This window comes from Syngnathus acus, chromosome 1, assembly GCF_901709675.1.
Source record: "Syngnathus acus chromosome 1, fSynAcu1.2, whole genome shotgun sequence".
NCBI classification, from domain to species: Eukaryota; Metazoa; Chordata; class Actinopteri; order Syngnathiformes; family Syngnathidae; genus Syngnathus; species Syngnathus acus.
The window spans coordinates 2,473,091-2,492,976 of NC_051087.1; the positions used below are offsets into that span (position 1 = coordinate 2,473,091).

Here is a 19,886-nt window from a genome sequence, read left to right on the forward strand (position 1 = left end):
GATCTGATTTTATTGGACTAATTCAGATCAGTTGAGAACGGAGAGAGCTGATTGGTTGGTTCAAAGGGGAGCAGGGCTGATTAGAACACAAAGAAACTAAAATAAACCCTGTTATCCAACGCGTTGATCTGACTTTTAGACTCAATCAGGCTTTTTTTTTGCAAAGCGCTTCATCACTGCTGAGTCATACGTCTCCGGTCATCCTCGCTGGAGCGAAAGCTGGCATGCCGCATTACGCCGCGTCTCGCATCTGTCCTCAGTGAAAGCCGTCCGTCGCTATATTTAGCCCACGCGAGCAGCGTTATATGGGTCAAGAATCGAAGCGTACACCCCTTCGGTGTTAGCCTGCACTGCTCCAACTTTCCCGTCTGTGCTGCATCCCGGCAAGCTGTTTATTCCCCCCCCGACACTCCCTTTCCTCAGGCGTCATTTGTCGTCAGGGACTTTTTTTTTATCCTCATAACTTATCGCAGGTTGTTGTTTTGATCTTCATATCCTCGTGTCGTCCTTTCATGCGCTTGGCCTGAAAGCCGCAGCATCCGTCTGTGATTTTCCGTTCATTCCTTTCAGGGTCACGGGAAATGCTAACCTCGAGGACATTTTTTTTTGTTGTCAGCTTGTGTGAAGCTGTGGTACACAAAGTTTCAATGCGACGTGTTAGGTTAGATTAGCTTGTTACGTTACATTTTGCTGAATTATGTCGTGTTACATGACGATATATTAAGGTTTGTTATGTTACCCCGAGTTATGAAGCTTCCCGTTACATCACGTTGTTATTTTACCTGCCGTTGTTTTGTTGCGTTTCATTACAGCGTCTTACGTTAGTTGCATTGTGTTGCTGATCATGCTTCGAATTGTTTGACCTTGGCTCATTCTAATTCCAACTGCTTCTGACACCCTCTCCATCGTCTATTCATTTCCCCTCTTTTGTAAACGTGAAATTTAATTATTCAACATTCTGTGAGCTGCTGTTGGACAGTAGAACCAAGAATCACGCTGAAACTTCGAATCCTTCTGATCATAATGTCAAGGCAATGTTGAAACGCAAAAAAAGAAATAGAAATAAAACAGTTGATTACAAATAAACAAAGTCAGCCATTTTGGTTCAAATGTATGCTTTGTACTTCTGTATCGGCATAGTTTGATCATTTCCGGAATTCACCATGACAAAATATGAGCGATGTCGCCTTCATGGCTGCTTGTGGCTTAACGCTGTTACACTGAAGACCTTTCCCTGATAAATATTTGTCCGCCGGCGGTGCTCACGTCCTCGAGTCATCCATCTGAGCAACATTGTATCTGTCGCTTTTATAAAGGTGTGTAATGAAGTGCTGCCATGAAACAGATTGTGGGCCAAATAGATGTTTAAAAAAAAAAAAAATACGCCCAGGAGGGAGGGGGAGAAGTGGACATTTATTACAACCTTTACACTCACTATATTCTACCAGGAAGGGCGTGCCACAGCAGTCTGTGAGGAAATTAATGCGTCTCTACCTTTTTTTTTTTTTTTTTTTTACGTAACTTTCTTTTACAATGTCGCATTAAAACAGCGCTAAATCAAATCATGTTCGCCAACTGGAACGCTTTAATTTCCTCACGTCCGAGTACCTCCCGCCTCCAGGTGTTGACTCGCTGTTTGGCTGCGGGTCAAAAATGAGCCTGCGTTGCAAGTTGCATTAGACGATTGAGGGGAAAAAAGAAGTGGGGGAGGGGCCAGCCGGAATGTGGGGAGTGCATCCCCCCCCCCCCCCCCAGATTTTCGCTATTACGGGACACGTGTTAATCTCGCTTCCCTCTGTGATGCGCATGACGGCGCCTGTTCAAAGTCAGGGTGACTTTTAGCGACAAGTTTTTCGGGGAGATGGTGGGTGGGGGGAGTAAACACTGTGACAGGTGTCTGGCGAGCCACGCTGATTGGATTTATAAATGAAGCGATGTGATGAGGATCCAACAGAGGCATCCGGGAGACGACGAATAACACAAGTTTTTGTGTTTTGAACCCTAACCCGGCCTTGATGGGAGCATCTGAATTTGCCAACGTCCCTTTCCTCATCTTCTCCTCTGCTCCTGCCCCCTCGGGTGCAATCGGGTTTTCCCTCTGGCCAGCCAAGATGGATTATCTCTGAGAGCATCTCTAATTTGACTCCATCGCCATCCCTTTCTTGTCTCCCGTCACCCCCCCCCCCTCCTCTCTGATCACCGCCCGGCTCCCGATATCTCTCCAAGCGAGCACATTAACAATCCTCCTCGTTGCCCGTCCAACACCTGGGATCATTTTTCTTGATTCCGCAGCGTGGGACTTTACGCCAATACCGTGGATTTTCTATCAGCGACTTAATCGAACAGGAAGGGTGGGCGTCGCGCTCTGAAATGTCTCGTATCAATTTGGTGTCCGTCAGAGCGCGTCGCCTGCGGTTATTAGACGGCCATTTGGAGCGTTATATGGAGCACGCCCTACCCGGGCCCCATTAGCTTCCCTATGGAGGCATAAGCAGCATGCCAGCTCTGAGAGTCAGAGTCTTAATTAATAACGGCTCAGCACCCTTTGGCAAAGGTATCCTAACACCTGGATGAAACACAGTGGGAAGATTTTCATTCAAAATACCAATTTAAAACCGTTTTTGAAATGGCCTTTTTTTTTTTTTTTTTAAATATTTATTTATATTTGATTCTGTTCCCTTCAGGTCGTCAGATGGTGGCTACGCAGCCGGAACAGTGGTGGTGAGTCGACTGAAGATGGGTGAGATGGAAGAAGCGGAGCACATCACCACTGACGCACCATCACAGAAGGTACACTTGTTGATGCTACGCGTGATGCTAACGTCACCACTGTTAGCCCAAAATTTCACTCAATTATTCAAATTTATTTTTGTTCAGTAGAAAATCCAAATACATTTTTCCATAGCTGCAGCCTTATTTATTGTGTAATGTTTTTTTTTTTGTTTTTTAAACAATATAGTCAATTTGCAGTGTAATTTTCACACACGAGCTAATTTTTTTTAATGCATAAGAGAGCAGGGGCGCCACAACGTTGACAGTGGCTCAAAAAGTTTCCGGAAGGCTGCCTTAGGTAATAGGAGCTCATAATGCGGTTCAAATCCACCAACGAGATTACAGAACCTCCAGTGCAGCCTAATGGCGATTTGCAGTGCGTGTGTGTGCGCACTAATCTCCTACAAAGCACTCGCCTGCACTCGACAGCGACCATCACGGGAGTACCAGAACCTTTTCCTTTAATTCCCAATGGGATGTCGGCACACCAGGAATGACATCGTACGTACTCTTCCCGATTGCACATGCTCGGTAGAGGCCGCCATTTTGCCCCCCCAATGAACTTGTGTGAGGAGTTTTAAATCAGTGTCTGTTTTAGGGAACCTTGCGGTTTTCTTGCCGCACCACACGGCATGGCTCTTTTGTGTTGTGTGCCGTGTACACATGCATAATTGGCCGAGGGCTTCTTGCACGGCCGACTGACTTTCGGTCGTGCCCACTCGCCTGGCTGGTGAAGGAAGGTTCCCTGCCAGGCTCGGCAGCGTCACTGACAATCTGCCCATGTCTCCTTGATGAATCTGTCGCCCTCCGTGTGTGTGTGTGACTGTTGTCGCCGTGGAGATGAAGGGAGGGAGATGATAAAAACTGAAACGGAGCGCGGGCTAGTGAGATGTGCCACAGTGCTGGTTGTGTGTGTTGCTTTTGCAACAAAAGGGAGGGATGACACCAGTATGACTTTCCTGCTATTTTAAATATCTTTGCCTTGGCTGTCTCATAGCAAGATTCATCACGAAAAAATGGAGTTCAATTATTTCAACATGCAGACAGAAATAATGACATTTATTAAATCGCAGTTTTTTTTGGAATGACTGAGAACATTTCACGCTTGGTCGGTTTGCGCATTTCTCCCGAAGATGAAGGAACCTCGTAAAAAAGCCTCCGTTCACCTTTTTGATCACGAGCCCATGAAACACATGCTTGACAACGATCGGGGCTCTCGTAGTGCTGTGCCCCCCCCCCTGCTGCTTTTCTGGCGACAGCTTTGCTTGTCTAACCTTGTTCAATGAGTCGTGCAGCAAGAAAAATGGCCGCTCGTTGTGATTTGTGTGGAGAGGAGACGGGAATGAATGCGTAGAAATTGGAATCATGGTCTGGCATGTGAGCAACTAATTCAGGTAATTTTATTGACACTTTTTCTCATAATAGCTGACTCGGATGGATTTGAAAAATTCCACTCGAGGGCACGTGGTGCGCACCGTCCCGTAATCCGTAATTCAAATAAAATGTCATGAATAAAAATAAATAAAATAAAACTTAAATCAAATTTAAATAAAACATCAATAAATACGTTCCATAATCATGCACTCACAGCACAAAAAGAATGAATGACTTCATCAGCGGCGCGCTGCATGTTGCTAAGCGCAGTGTGAAAAGAACTTTCAAGTGACAAGGCCAACGACAATAGCGAGTTGATCACGACTCCAGCCGCGTTCGCCGCAACGAGCAGTCCGAGGCACACGCCAATCAGCGAGGCCTCAGCGGGCGGGTTAGGTGATTGCGCAACGAAAATGCTTCCGGATGCTTCTGTGTGAGGGTGGACATTGACAGCCAGGTTCATGATTGTTGTATTTTTGTGTTCTTTTCCAGTGTCCCTTAGTGTGCGAGTCTGCGTCTCATAGCTGCGTCGAGAGAGACCACCTCTTGACAGGACCAGGTACTCGCGACCATTCATTGCCAAAATCTTTCGACATTATTGTCTTTCAAGGAAAGGGTTACTTGAACCTCGGTCACCCTTGAACTTCCCCTCGTTTTCGCTGCACCGCAGTTTCTGTTCCTCACACCTCTTAAGAAAATGACTTCTCGAGAACCCCCCCCTCCCCCTCCCCTCAGGCTCACTCTCTTCTTGCGCCTTTCAAAAGTAATAAAAGTGGAGGACTAAATTGCATCACACGCCTTCCATCTGGATGAGGGAGCGGCGACTGCAACAGGCTGCGCATGTGCAGTGAATAATAATAAATAAAAAAAGGCAGATAGCGGCACCATGACAACCGCTCTCGACGTTTTGACACAACGGGGCGTGCGACCTCTTCTTATTTCACTTCCTCGCTGCTGATGGAGCAGCTTTCACTCTTTGCTAAATGTCACTTCTGGCCCAAAACAGCCGTTTAATGGAATAGTAAATGATGGAACTGGATCGTTTGGCCCCAAAGTCAATTACCTGAAGGGCTTTGAAAGGCCACCTCGATGCTAATTGAATTAATAGCAACATGGTGACACTTTGATGAAGAGCAATGTTCAAAACAAGAAGCAAAGATTTATGCGCAGACATTTAAAAATAAGTTTGGAGTTGAAAGGAAAACCTTTGTGAAAAGTTTTTCGATCGACGCTGTTCTGAGACGTAAAATCTATCAGCGGCGTCTGTCACAGTAGCGCAGCGTGGAATATTTTTGTCAAGGCACGGCGTACCTCCCATTTAGGGTGACCGTGCGTGTTTCGATGCCTCCAGTTGTCAACGCAACATTTCACAGTGGCCGACTTATTGACTGATTCGCTGTCTGACTGCAGCTTCGGGACGCCGAAAGCGGCGGTAAACGGCGTTTCAAGGCGCGCCGTGCTTCCTCGCCTCCTGCTGCCGGCGCGCAGATAAGAGCATTAGCTTCCTCCGCGCCGTCGACATTTGCACTGACGGAAAAGATGCGCCGGAATGGAAATTGGCTTAACGGGGGAGCGAGTCGGTCAGTTTGCGCGTTGACAATGACTCGACTGTTGCGCAATAAATGTGTAATTAAAATGGAGCGAGTGAGGTTTGTCTTTTTCTAGATGAATGGCAGCGAGACGCAGCTATTGATCAACAAATTGCATTTTTTCTTCCTTCTCAACTTGACTTTGAAGGATTCAGTGTGCCGGCAGTGCTTTCTGTCTTTTATCTTGAGTCATGTCACTTTCCACACACTAATTGGTGGCTTTTGTCACTCGTTAGCCTGAATGGCAACCATTGGTTGATTTTTACCTAGTCGTCGTTCAATTAAAATGTTAATGCAGCGCTCATCGAGGGTTATTTTCAAACAGAGCTGCTGATTGATGATGGCATATATGTTATATATTTTTTGAATTGAGTTTCAAATGACTAATATTTCCAGTTCTTCAGCTTCAGGACACAAAATGATCCAAAGTGGCGCCCAGTTTTATCTCTTAGCCGGTCGTCAAATTAATCTGCTTGCTCAGAATAATTCATCAAAATCCACAGGTGCCCAGCGAGTCGGTTAGGAAAACAATCCAGCGATTTATTATCACAAGTCAAGTTGAAAATGCCACTCGCTAGGCTTTGCTTAGCGTACATGTCAATCATTCTGGGGCCGTCCAATTAATTAGTACTCTTGAGCCGTCGGGAAACGACAGCTCACAGCATCGCTAATTGGTCGGGTTCATCGTTTGCCTATCCGTTCGTGCAGTACATGTCAATCATTATATTGACTAGTTATCATTAAATGTCACTCATCTTTCTCACTAATTGGCCGTCCCTGACTAGACATCGGTCAATCTGCATGCGGGGCCACGAAGCAATTAAAATGGAAATGCTTGAGCGTAAGGACAATGTTTATCTTTCTTCCCACAAAAGTAGACTAAGATGAATCGGGGCTTATCTGCGGACGTCGCGGCTATTGATCATCAAATTGAATCCGTCCTTTGACTTTGAAGGATTTCGTGGCCCAGCAGCGCTTTTCATCTCACGGGTCTGCTTTTGATGCTTTGTTCCGCAGTGTTCACCAACCCGGTATGCAAAGTGTACAGGTTCCAGACGGCGGACAGCAAGTGGATGCTGGTGCGCGAGCAAATGGAGGAGTGCACCTTGTCCTTCAGCATCCCCAAGCAGCTGCTGGCGCTCTACATGCAAGAGGACATGAGCCGGTGAGACGCGTCACATGACCGCTTTGTAGCATCACAACACAAACGATTCGCTTTGATTCAGCGGGGATTACGATTCGATGTTTTGGTTTTGAACGGGTCACTTCCAGCTCATGTCAAGTTAGAACATATCAAGATGAGAGGCAGAGATTAAAGTCTTGGTGTGAGGCCAGGTCAAGACCAGACGAGTCTCCTTCAGGCTTGAATAGGGTTAGTCACAACAGATCATTTCTCCATTGTCCCGTCGTCCTTGGCAACCTCGCTTCATTTTTTTTTCTGGTCACTACCTTCTACTCGTATCATAACAAGACGGATGAAAAATGGCAAAAAAAAGTCATGCGGGCAGGCGTTCGGTTGATAATCGTGACAGAAGAGGGCCGACTTGATTCGTATGGCGCAATCAAGGACGATTTTCACAAGGACGGAAATAGTATTGCAAGCATTATGGTGGCTTTTGTGTAGCCAGGTTTCTTTACAACTCACTCAACCTAGTTTCACCAGAAATACACTTTTTATTGTCAAAAATATTAGAACAGAGTATGTCGTAATGGTTTAAAAAATGTTTTTAGCAAAGCATGTCGGCCATTTTTGAGGACTAAGTTGCAGTTTGTCGGCCATTTTTGGAGTTTATTACTATACATAGCAATTGGTATTAAAAAAAAAAAAAAAACCAGCCGTGCTAAATTCTTAAATAGCACTTTCTGGTACCTGCTAATAGCTTTAATTCCACGCCTTCTTACACCGACACTAATATGTACCAAAATAAATGAATGCTTCTGTTTAGTAATACTAATAAGAACCCGTTTTGAGGACTTCAATTATTTTTGTCAGCAATAATGTCATTAAATATTCTTTTGAACCCTGCATGGATCAATTATGCTACATTTAGAGTTGAAATATGAAATATTTATTAGTTCCTTATCGAAGTAACGCAGCACACGCGAGCACAGCAGGCTTTAGCATAAGCATGACCTCCATACGTAATGTTTTTCTCGCTTATTTGCGTACGCCGGCTGTGATGTGCTTTCCTTGCGTTGTCGTGTATTTTGAACGCACGCAGGTGCCAGTTAAGATTCATTAGGAGCTGCTTCGTTAATGATAAAAAAAAAAGTTGTGTATTTATAAACAGCGCTAATGCGTGTCAAGAGCGCAGTCATGATGTTTGCCTTTTTTTTTGCAGCTGTTGTTTTTTTGTTGGTTTAGTTTCTTTGGTTGGCATAGTTTCTGTGATCGATTTAATTCGAGGTCATTTTGTTTCTTTGCTTGGTTTGGTAAGTAGTGTTTGATTTGTTTATGTTGACTGAGTTTTGGTTGAATTCGTTTTTTTGGTTGGTTAGGTTTCAGTGGCTGGTTTAGTTTTGGTCGGTTTGATATTTGTGAATGATTTCGTTTTGGTTGGTTTAGTTGCTAGGTGGTTTTAGACTCATTAGTGTCTGTTTTGTTTTGTTTTTTTGGTTTGTATAACTTTTGTTTATGTTTTGGTTTTGTCTGGTGTGTTTGCTTAATTTCTGTGGTTGCTTTGCCCTGTTTTGTTTCAAAAGTGTGTACAGTATTTCACTCTTCATTTTGCGCTGGATTTATTGGGCAGGCGCACAACGCCCCTATGTAATTAAAATTGAGCCCGCACGATAACCGAATGAAATAAAGGAAGGCGCACAGCAGCCGTACGCTAAATTTACGGCGCCATTACGGCCAAGTGACCTTCATCAGACATTTTATATCATAAATAAAAGCTGTTGGAGACTGTTTTAGGGCTCGCCCCAGTAGATTACCATCACAAATTTTGAGAAGAGTGAGGAATGAGTCGCAAAAAGCCCATTTGATGATTGGCAAAGAAATACAGCACTCACATTTTTATAAAGAATAAAAATAAAAACTGGACATTTGGAGGCGTATCGTCGTCTCCATCCACCGGCAGATTTGATTGATAATGTCAGCTTTCCAACATGCATATCATATTGTTCATCTCTTGACCCTTTCCTCAGATCAGACAATAGCGCTCTGATTAAAAAGAGCGATAACCCGCAACGCTCTCCGTCATCCCTCGGCCTTATCACCCCGAGCAGATGTCCCGCTTTTGATTTGATCCATCGGATCATCAGGCTCATCTCCCATGTGCACTTTTAGTATATCGTCCAATATTATCTGACTATGGCTTTATTTTCAGAAAAAAAGCGACACAATGCACAGCTGGTAAGGATATGAAAAGTATACTCATCCAGTGGGGCCACCTGCTTGTAAAAATTATGTAAATCAGAAATTGAAATAGGGCCTGGTTTTTTTTCCCTTTCATTTGAAGACCAACATGGCGCATTAAACATTTATGAGGCATAATTACAGAAAATTGGGGCTCATTGTCATGAGAGCATATTACTGTTGTACAACTTGTACTCGTGGCTGGTTTCATTCAGAGAGCCCTTATTAACGCAGTATCGTTGCAATTTTAATGGACGATAAATTGCTGCTGGTTGGTCCCATTATGTCTTTTTCATGCAAAGTTTTGAAAGAGGCTCTCGTTTGTTTTTTTGGTTTATTTTTGGTTGGTTTAGTTTTGCTTCTTTTTGGTTGGTTTAGTTTTGCTTGGTTTCATTGGTTTAGTTGAGGTTGTTCTCGAGAGTTTAGTTTGCTTTTATTTGATCATTTCCTTTTGTTGGTTTGGTGTTTAGTTTTTGGTTCATTTTGTTTAGTTTGAATTTGTTTTTTGCTGAATTTCTTAGGTTATTTTTTTGTTGGGTTTACTTTTGGTTGAAATCATCAAATTTAGTTTGGGTTAGTTTACTTTCTTTACTTGGTGTAATATCTTTGGTTGTTTAGTTTTTGTAGTTAATTTAATTTATTTAACTGGTTGAATATGTTTAGATTTGATTGGTGTGTTTAACGTCTTGGGTTGGTTTGATTTTTTTTTGGCGGCTCATTGGCCTTATTTTTTTTTATTGGTTTCATTTTGTTTTGGATTTTTTGGCTGGGTTTAGTTTCGCTCGCTAGAGCTTCTTTGGTTTATCGCTAGCTGATTATGTTTTCAGGCATGACCTTAATACTGTATGTGATCACATTAGGGATGCCTCAGCTTGCAAGGGAGATCCAGTAATTACAATTTGTCAAACATAACCACGATTATATCACGTTAGTATTAGACCCATTTTTACTAATCTGGAACTCCACTTTTTGGTGCGTCCCACTGTATTTTCTTTTTTCAGATTCAAGAAGTATGTCAATGCATATTTATTTGCAGGGTGCAAGATCTGAAGGAGCTGGGGGAACTTTCACCACATTGGGACAACTTACGGAAGGAGGTGATCACGCGATACAGCGGCATCATCAGCTCCTACCAGGAGACACTGGCTGAAATGGAAAAGATGAGCGGTGAGGACCGTTTCCATGTTGTTGTTTCCGTTGCACACTCATTTGAAAGGCATGGCCCGTCCTTGGCACCGGGAAGGTCCCCTTCCGCCGAAGCCTTTGTACGAGATTTTCTCCAGTACATGTAAATGAACTCTTATCGTGGTTTGTCCTTGGAAAATGTGTGCGCTCGCATTGACATGCAGCGGCGCTCCGCCGGCGCGGTTGTGCAGCTTACATGCTCACCAAGGACCCCCGCCGAGCGTAGCAATTAACTAGTAGGGAAAATTTTCCTTTCCATCTGTGGAACTAATTGGTGGTAGCAGAGGTGTAGCGACTTTGATGCTGAAAACCTTACAAGATTCTTGGTTTGCTTAGGATGAATGTCTTTGCTTGCTTGAGTTTATTTGAATGGTTTAGTTCCTCTGAAGTTTGTTTTGGGATAGTTTTGATTATCGATGCGTTTTTTGGTGTTTTTTTTTGTAGCCGACTAAGCCGAAATGTTTTTCGTTGTCAAATTTTTCTTTTATGGAGAAAGCAAGGAGAAAAATTCTGCCTTTTGACTTTCTAACACGCCTTTGATGATTACACATGACAAATTACAGAATGTGTTTAACGCCATGTTAGAGATACCGACGGTTAGAGGTGGCTAAATCATTTTTTGTTTCTAATATTGTCAGTGTGGTTAAATTTTGTAATTAAACCTGATGGGTTATATTTTGCTAATTAATTGAGCAAACATCCGTCTATAAGTCTATTGAATAAAATAAAAATAATAATAAAATAATTTACTTATAGAATATTTTATAATATATAATAATAATATATAATATTTTGACTCCACTCTCATTCCCCTTATTGACTTAATAGATGGAGCAGATTTTTTTTTTTACTTTTCATCCCCTACTGATGAGCAATGAAGACTGTTATTGTGTGCCCAAGGCGGCCATGAAGGCACCCCCGGGCAAAGGTGTTGCGGCGGCGTTCTTCTTCTTCTTCTACACTTCCTCACAGAGGTCGCATGTGTGGCCCACATTTGCCCGAGGTGGGCGGTGGCGCTTTCACGTTGTGATCTCGTCCGCCGTGAAGCGAATGCGACGTTGCTAGACAACCGGCGTGGGCGAGCCGCTGCTCGTTAATTATTGATAATAATTTTAGTTTAATGAACCTTTTTTTTTTTCTTTCTAAAGAAGCATCAAGCAGCGAATAAATTTGGTAATGCTCTCTTGAAGTAAAGTACAGCTGCATAAACGTGTTAGATATGCTAAAATGGTTCACCCCCGTATTCTACAAAGTCTGATGTGTTCACACATGCAGCACAGCGGGAGCGTGCAGAAAACGAAGAAGTAAAAGAAAGGAGAAAAGAAACACTCCACCTATCTGTCAACCGTCACAAGTCACCCACCCCCACCTCATGTTCAGCGGGAGGCCCAATCACAGCAAAAAAAAAAATAGTCATAAAAGGAGTGCGCGTAGGCCAGATGTCAGACTGCATTGGCATCGGGCCCTGCTGTCGGCACACCTGGACCGGCAGATGGACCCCGATGTGGCTAATTCGTCCAAGCTCCACGAGTCAGCAACTTCATCGGCTCGGCCCCGCCATTAATATCCAACTTTTATTAAAGCGCCTAATGAGAATGTGCCGACGCAGGGAAAAGCTAACATTTTCAGCTACGTACCAGCCGAATGTCTAATTAGTCACACATATTTCTGTCAGAATTTGCAGTGCTACAAATGCTAATGCTACTGTGGTTTTCAGGTCCGTCCTTCAAGCAGAGTTGCTGCAAAGCGCAGAAATCCCTGGAGTTCCTCCCAATCAACCTGCACACTCAGAGGATGAGGGTGACGTGCCCCAGAAAGACAGGTCCATGTTTATTTATCACTTGCTAGCTTGACTTTACAAGCGTCACCTCGAATCGCTCCACCGCTTTTAATTGAGAGCGTAACCTCAGAATCAAATCAGCACGCTGTGTTGGAAGGCAGGCGCCTTTAATATGACACGTGCCCACGCCTACCTTGTGGAGTTTTAAGTTTTGTGGCAAGGCAACTAATGTTGTTGTGTTTCGCCCACGTGCTATAATAAGCTAAAAAATTATGTTGAGTCTCCGCGGTTCAAATTTAGTATCGCGGCATTCGGATCAACTTCAAATAAATCGACTTCGAATCAAAACACCAAACTTGTCATGCCTCGGCACTATAACGTTAAAAATACTCATGACTCGGAGTGGATTTTTTTCTTTTTGACAGGAAATTGTTACAAAATCTCAACATATTAAAGTTTTGCATATTTTTCAGTAGTTGCGTTAATATTTTTTACCGTTCAAAAAAATGCCTTTAAGACAACTGAAGTGTCGTTTCGTGTCAGATTTTTTTTTTGGACATCGGAGGACACAAACGAGCACAGACAGTGTCATTGTGTCCTGAGTGCACTTTGCTGTACTTTCTTTGCTGCGGCAGAACCAATTAACAGCGAGTCGGACTTCAGAAAAGCCCGCGGGGGGGAGAAGAAGGACGTGAAAAAAAAAAGTGTGGCGGCAAATAAGTGCCACACGGCCCTGACACGCAGAGATGATTAATGGAATTGGGTTGGAGCAATGTCACAGAGCATCCCACAAAACCATACGTGTCAAACTACTATTGTCTTGTTCTGAGCCCAGGGAGAAGGGTCAGGGTCTTCCTGTCACACAGTTGCGGCAGTATTTCCGATAACACTGGAGGGGAGGGACGGGAATTGTGAGAAGGTGCCAGTAAGGCATTTAAATTAGCCAGCATGTACATGAATCCATGTTTCATAATTAGATTGTTAAATAATAACACAATCAAACCATGAGGCTCAAAATTAATATGTTACGTGATAACCTAAATACAGCGAGATACAAGTTGTTACCAAAGTAATAACATCCACCTGGCAGAGTCATTAATTTTTTTTGTCGCTATACGCGTGCCCTGAAGAAGAGCGCACTAACTCGCCGTCGTTCTCGTTTGCAGACGCGACGTACGACATCGTGACGGCAGGCGCCCCAGCCGCACACTACCAAGGCTTCAAGGGCGGCGGTCTGCATCGTCTTCTCAGCAGATACGAAGCCGAGAAGAAAAGGTGAGGCGCGGATTATTCCCATGTTTTCTTTTGGCGTTTTGAATTTGTCAACGTCAATAAATACACATTGTTTTGAAGATGGGAGGGAACGCAAAAAAAGCGGTAAAACACGACGTGACAATGTCGCGTGTTTCAAAAACCCAGATGTGAAATTGGCGAGGAATGTTCGCCAGCCCTTTGTTCTCAATGTTTCTCATTTTTTCAAAACCTCTCCAAGACTAAAAACTAATCTGTCTAAGTTGTGCCCCGCTGTGGTCACCAATGTAATTTCCTGAAAGCTGAAAGATGAGCACTCCTGACCGCTTTGGAAACAGAACTGAGCCATGTGTCGCCGTCGCTCCCTGTGTGGTCACTTGACTGATGCCACAAAAAATGAAGGGTGATTTTTATTTTTTTTATCGTTGTAACTAAGCTCCCATAAAACGCAAAGCCATTACAGTCCATGCCGGATCCGATTAGTGGTGGATTTTTTTTTTTTTTCCCGCTACAAAAATGAAGACTTCTTCACGCTAAAGCGCACACGTGACGGTCATCCCTATCTGCTAGCGTAGCGTAGCGTTATGCTGATAAACTGAACATATTGTAAAGAATCCATTCAAGTGAAAAGAAGAGATTAGACGCCAAACATAATCTTCCTGGCAGACAAAAGCTTTTTGTTTCATATTTAACTGAGCTAATGACTCGCTGGAGTTGAAAAAAAAAACTTTGCAATTTTCCGCCTGGCTAGCTGCCGAGAGCGCGGCACTTCACCTTATCCACATTTTGACTCGGCCCATTTGACAATCCTCTTTACAAGTTGGTCCTAATGTTGTTTCCCCCTCACTCGCACTCTAATGGTCTCTTGCCCGCATTCCATCCACCTTGCGGAAAATATTTGGAGATATTGCTTGAAAGAATATCATCAAAATAAACCACGTTGTATTTCTATTTTTAGCTCTTCGTAATTAGCACCCAGCTAATAATTGCACTCTCCGCTGTTTCGGCTCAAAACTCAAATCTATCGCACCTCCGTGTCATCTTATCTCTCATAAGAACATTTGATTGATGGATTTGACACTTATTCAAAATTCGGAATAACCCAAGAATTGATAAACAAGTTTGCCGCTCATCCCTACCTGCAAAGCCACACACACACTACAGACTGGCTTTCATCTACACGTTTGCAATCTCTTCTCTGTGATATTAATCCATCACAGTTGGAGACGGACAGAGTGAAGAAGCCGAAACACGGAGGTGTTAGCGGGAGGCCAATAAAAGAGCAATTTGTCTTTGTTCCCGCACCCTCCAAAGGAGGCGAGCATGTAGTGGAGTATTTCCAATGTATGTGTGTGTGTGTGTGTGTGTGTGTGTGTGTGTGTGTGTGTGTGTGTGTGTGTGTGTGTGTGTGTGTGTGTGTGTGTGTGTGTGTGTGTGTGTGTGTGTGTGTGTGTGTGTGTAGCATTCAGCATCTATTAAAAAGCTTACATCAGCCCAAGTTGGCAATGACCGGCGCGTCTGATGTAGTTTGTCTTGCAGGATGAGCCCCAAAAGAGTTGAATCGATATTTTCGTTTTGTATTCTTTGGGGGGGCGAGGACGCACATGCACTGGGCATTCATCTTCCTTGAATACATGCGCTCCCGCTTTAATTGCTCTTATAAAATCTGCACTGAATGGAATCGAATCTTACATTAACAACTCTCATTTTGACTTTTAGAATTTTGAAGTAGTGGACAAAAGGCTTTGGGTGGAAGATGCTACGCCAAGCGGGACCGAACCAAGTCGTCGTCGTGGTTACGGACGCACTCGCGGGGACCACATGTCACATAAAGTCTCGCAGGTGTCCGACTTAACGCGACGTGGCAGAATGTTGTCTAACAAAACGAGTTCCCGGGACATTGGCGGCGGTCCATTTTATATTCTGTGACTGGTCTAATTTGGCTTGCAAGCCAAAGAGCTGCCAGTGCGTCCGCTTTAAAATTCTCAAGAGGGTCCTGCTCTCCTATTCACTCGACCGAGGTTGTTTTTTTTTTGGGTGAGGATACTTCTTATCAAGCAATAAACTCAAGAGGCTCTTAAGAAAAACATTTTTTTTTGCATCTAAAAATAACAAGTTCACTTTCTGGAACGTAGATCCCAAAATGCTCACCCCACCCTTCCTTTATTTTTTTCTTTCCTTGTAATTTAGAGCAAGGTGTCTTCACAGAAAAAAAAACAAAATCCGACTTTGAAGTCGTGCCTCTAACCCACCTATACAAAAAGCAAAATAACAAGTTCTTCGGGGAACAGAAAGACGAGTGCTGCTAATCCAAAGGTCTTGTCTTCACCTGAAGTGTTGATTTAAAATTCCAGGTGTAAAAAGCACGTCGTGTACTATACCCTTAGTGTTCAATCAGATATCTCGAGATTTTTGAAAGTGTCAGAAGTCATTAGTGGACCTCGCACTGGAATGCTGACGAGGCTCTCAACCGTGTCCTTGGTACGAGGTGACCAGTTGGGGCATCGGGATTTCATGTAATGACATTTTTTGGTGTGCTCACCTTGGCCACTAGGGGGTAGTCTCCTGCTTAAAATGTACAGGCAATTTTTCTATAATTAAAAATTAAATGAATGGTTCTCTCACGTCAGTGACTCTTTACGACTTTGTGACTCATGAAATGTTTTTTTTTTTGCAGCTTCAGTACGGCCTACCAGTGTATCTACTACTCCCCCGAGCACACGGCCAAAGCTCAGGAGGTTCTGAGCAGCGTCAGCCTCCTGCAGCCGCTCATCGGCACCTTAGCCGATCAACTACTACACGCCGCTCGCGAGCATTCCTCTCCTGGCCTGAGGGAGGCGCTCAAGAACCTCGCAGACAAGGTGAGGAAACCCTGAAACACCGGGCGTGGCATTATGACTCCTCGCCAGATTGGTTCTGCTCGTTCCAACTCGTTTCTGGAAGAAGGTGACTCGATGGCGAGCTTGCGCTTGATTGGAGCGTCGCGCCCGCCGCTGACATCTTTTTTTTTGTGTATCGGCGTAATTAATGAATGACATCTGCTGCTGTCAGACTGCAATCTGTTGTGCCAGAGATTGTTTTTAGCCGGCGTGGATCGGAGCCCAATCAGCCGGCGTTAATTGCCGCGCTCGCTTCGCTCTCATCCCTGATTAGTCACGCACGTACCTGCCAAGGAAAGGGGATGCCCCTGGTCAGCCGACGAGTGAGTGAGTGAGTGAGTGAGTGAGTGAGTGAGTGAGTGAGTGAGTGAGTGAGTGAGTGAGTGACAGGCACGAGATACTCAGTGTGCGATGTACTTAAGTTTTGCACTTTAACGAATTAATTTCAACAAATAAAACGAATTTGATTTTGCTTTAAACAACTAAAAATGTAAGAATTCTTTAAAAAAAAAAATTTGTTTTTTTTAAACAGAACAGACAGAACCAAAAATGTAAGAATTTTCCCCCCCAAAAAAAGTTTCCGATTAAAAAGTCCTTTATTGATCTGAAAATTATTTTTTTCCTTCTTAAACACAACTTTTTTCCGAGTCCTTTTTTTTTCCCCCTCAATTGTGCATATTGTGTTTTTGTACTCATACCATAATATCCCAATCATATCAACGTGCTTGCTTTGGAGCTAACAAATCCATTTACACTCGCCCCACATAAAGAATAGAATAGATTGGAATAGATCTTTATTGTCATTGTCACATGTACAACGAAATTTAAAAAGTGCCAACAGATCCGCGCATGCGATAAAAAATATATAGAATAAAAAGATAAAAAACAAGCTAAAAACCCACAGAAGAACATACACAGACATAATCATTTATGTTTGCGGATGCACTTGCCAGCCTGTTTACTTTTCATTTTATCATTCACGTTTTTTATTGTGTTGGTTGTATTTGGACTCCCTGCTGACTTTGCCATTACTCTCTTTTAGTTGGCAACGTAGTTTATGTTCAGTAAGAGGTGTTGAGTGGGGGAATCCTCTTGTGGATGTCATTATAATGATCGGTGGCGTTCCACGGCCAACAATATGTGTTGGGCTTACCTGGTGGCGGATTTCAAGCCTCCTCCTCTGTACAAATGTGCTATTTTTATGTCTGGTTTTCTTCTGTTATGTTCCTATTTCTCAGCTCAGATCCACGGAGGCCCGTTTTTTATTTTTTTCCTCCTCGCTCCATAATCACGCACTTGCAGGTGGAGTGAGTAGCAAAATGTCTCCGGGGCGGCATCTCGTGGCTTCATGCGTAAAAGAGAAAGAAAAGGAAACACAAAGTTGCCATTTAAGCGCTTCCTCACTCACAAAGCGGCGTCTCGCTTAGAGGACGGATCCTGCGGCGCTGCCAAATGCCACTAAGAAGAAAAAAAAAAAAGAAAAAAAAACATTAACACCGCAGGAGAGCAGTTATGTTATCACTCCAATGCACCAGCCAAAAAAAAAAAAGCATTTACAGCAGCTGCTTGACGAGACCACCAAAGTCCCAATTGTTGCTTTTCGAAATTCATAAAAGGGAGCTTTTACGACGCAAGTTGCTCTCCATTTTACGCCAAGTGCCACCTCGTGAAAACACTTTGCTCTGTAAATACCAACATTCAAATACTGTTGACCAAAGAAATAAAAGAGGGAAAAAAAATAAGCATTTAATGCATAACAAGAATATACCGGTAATTGTTTTCAATTATTTTTTTCCAAATTTTTACAAGAGCAAAACTGTAAAATTTTGAAGATTGCAGCTTGCTGATGAAGAGCTCCCCGGTTTGCTCGGTTGTAATTGCGGCGACTCGGGAGACCTTTTATCACTTTCACTCTGGCGGGAAACGGGAACTTGTGACACCGGCGGGTTCTTTATCAAAGGAACAACGCTCCTCGGAGATGTCGCAAGTCCAAGTAATTGAATCGTTTGTTTGTTGATGCTCACTGGCCGCAATGTCTTCTTTTAAGCCACCTTCAGTCCCTTAAAGGCTTCTTAAGCTCTAAATGTCCGCTGTTAAATCTCGCTCAACTCACGATAGAAGCGCTTCGGCAAATAGTAAACCGTTCTTCAAAAAAAAAAATGGCTTCGAGCTTTCTAATGTGACTGCTAGTTGAATTTTACTGTCACAGAAACATAGGAGAATTACACGTTAGCTTAGCTAGCTTAATGCTAACACATTTGGAAGCGCATATAAGAATTAATATACTGTAGCAAAATGGTTAAAGAATTGATGATTATTGGGACCGGCATTTTTCAATGTCATTATTCCCTTAATTTTTTTTTTTTTAATTTGGCCTAATAATAATTGCAAATTCTGAAATGCAGTAGCTAATACCAGCCGATACAATCGGTCGGGCCCCACTAAAATTAAAACTGAATCAGTCTTTTGTTTTAAAGGATGAAAGGTTTTCAACAAACCAGAAGAGTCAAATTGCGTCGATTTTTTTGTGGTTTGACCTGAGCGACTGATTGTCTTGTCCCCACCTCGCCTTTTCTCTTACTGGCTGCAGACGGAGCAATTTGTCCACACGCTCAAGGATGAATTGGTCAAGTGCGCCCTGTTGGCACTGCACGCCGCCCAGCCGGCCTACGTGTCCAAGAACCAGAAGGGCGGCGAGCGAGACTCGAGTCCCGTCCGGACGGCGTCGCCATTGGCCCCTGCCGCCGACGAGGCCACGTCGTGCAACAACGTGAGCCCGAGGCGAGGCGAAGACTCCATCCCGCACCACAAAGAGTTCGACGAAGAGGAATGGGCAAGTCTCTTGTTGTGTTTAATTAATAATCACAATGTGACTTTTGTGCCATAGATTGCGTGTGCACGGTCTTTGATGGTACGTATAGTAATGCCTTGGACATTCTTTTCTTTTTTTCGATGAAGTTGTCGTCACCTTTTCTTTTCACGGCCGATGTTTTTTTTCTACAAGAGCCTTTTCGAGCAATTTCCAAGAAACCTTGGCCGTATGATCTGTTTTCTCTCGTGTGGCCTTTCGTCCTGCTGCTGCTTTCTTGCCTGATGAAGTGAGCGTGCACTGTGTGAATGTTGGATTCTTTCAGGACAGAGTTTGGGCCAGCGTGGCCAAGCGTCTCAACTGTGTCATCGCCATGGTGGACCAGTTGGCCGACCAGGACGACCGCAACAAGCAGGAGCGTGGCGGTGGCGAGCAGCAACAACTCGCTGATGTCATCACCTCACACAACCCTGGTAAGGAATTTTGAAAATAATAATTACGCGGCTAAAATTGGCTTAAATCCACCTCTGTGTTTATTTTTTTTGTAAATACAGCCCCAAAAGCTGGTTTAGTCATTTCCAGAGATCCTTCAATGCTCTCACTGCGCTTTGCTTGTGATTTGGCTCGAGAAGACATCATTGATACATTACTGCCCCCTGTTGACCACTAAAAGAATTACATGAATAAGCTTTTGTCTGCACACCGACACTTTTGATAAGATCACTGTTCTAAAAAAAGCATACGAACAATAGAAAGTGTGTGTGTGAAAACAGGTGAAGCAACACCAAGTTTGGGAAAACAGTTTGCAAAACAGGTTTTTATGAAAACAATTATTAAGGGGGAATGGGGGGAAAGAATTTGTGTAACCTTGCAAATTTTTAGAATCTTT

General features: G+C 43.5%; 1 protein-coding gene across 1 annotated transcript in view; it reads left to right on the forward strand.

Annotated features, from left to right (window-relative positions):
* inpp4b (inositol polyphosphate-4-phosphatase type II B) overlaps positions 1–19,886 on the forward strand; it is a 78,124-nt gene that overhangs the window by 52,204 nt on the left and 6,034 nt on the right. The window contains 9 exon segments of the mRNA XM_037256796.1: positions 2,685–2,790; positions 4,639–4,705; positions 6,753–6,900; positions 10,130–10,260; positions 11,996–12,100; positions 13,225–13,333; positions 15,987–16,170; positions 18,779–19,021; positions 19,323–19,470. Coding sequence (XP_037112691.1) covers positions 2,685–2,790; positions 4,639–4,705; positions 6,753–6,900; positions 10,130–10,260; positions 11,996–12,100; positions 13,225–13,333; positions 15,987–16,170; positions 18,779–19,021; positions 19,323–19,470 — 1,241 coding nt within the window.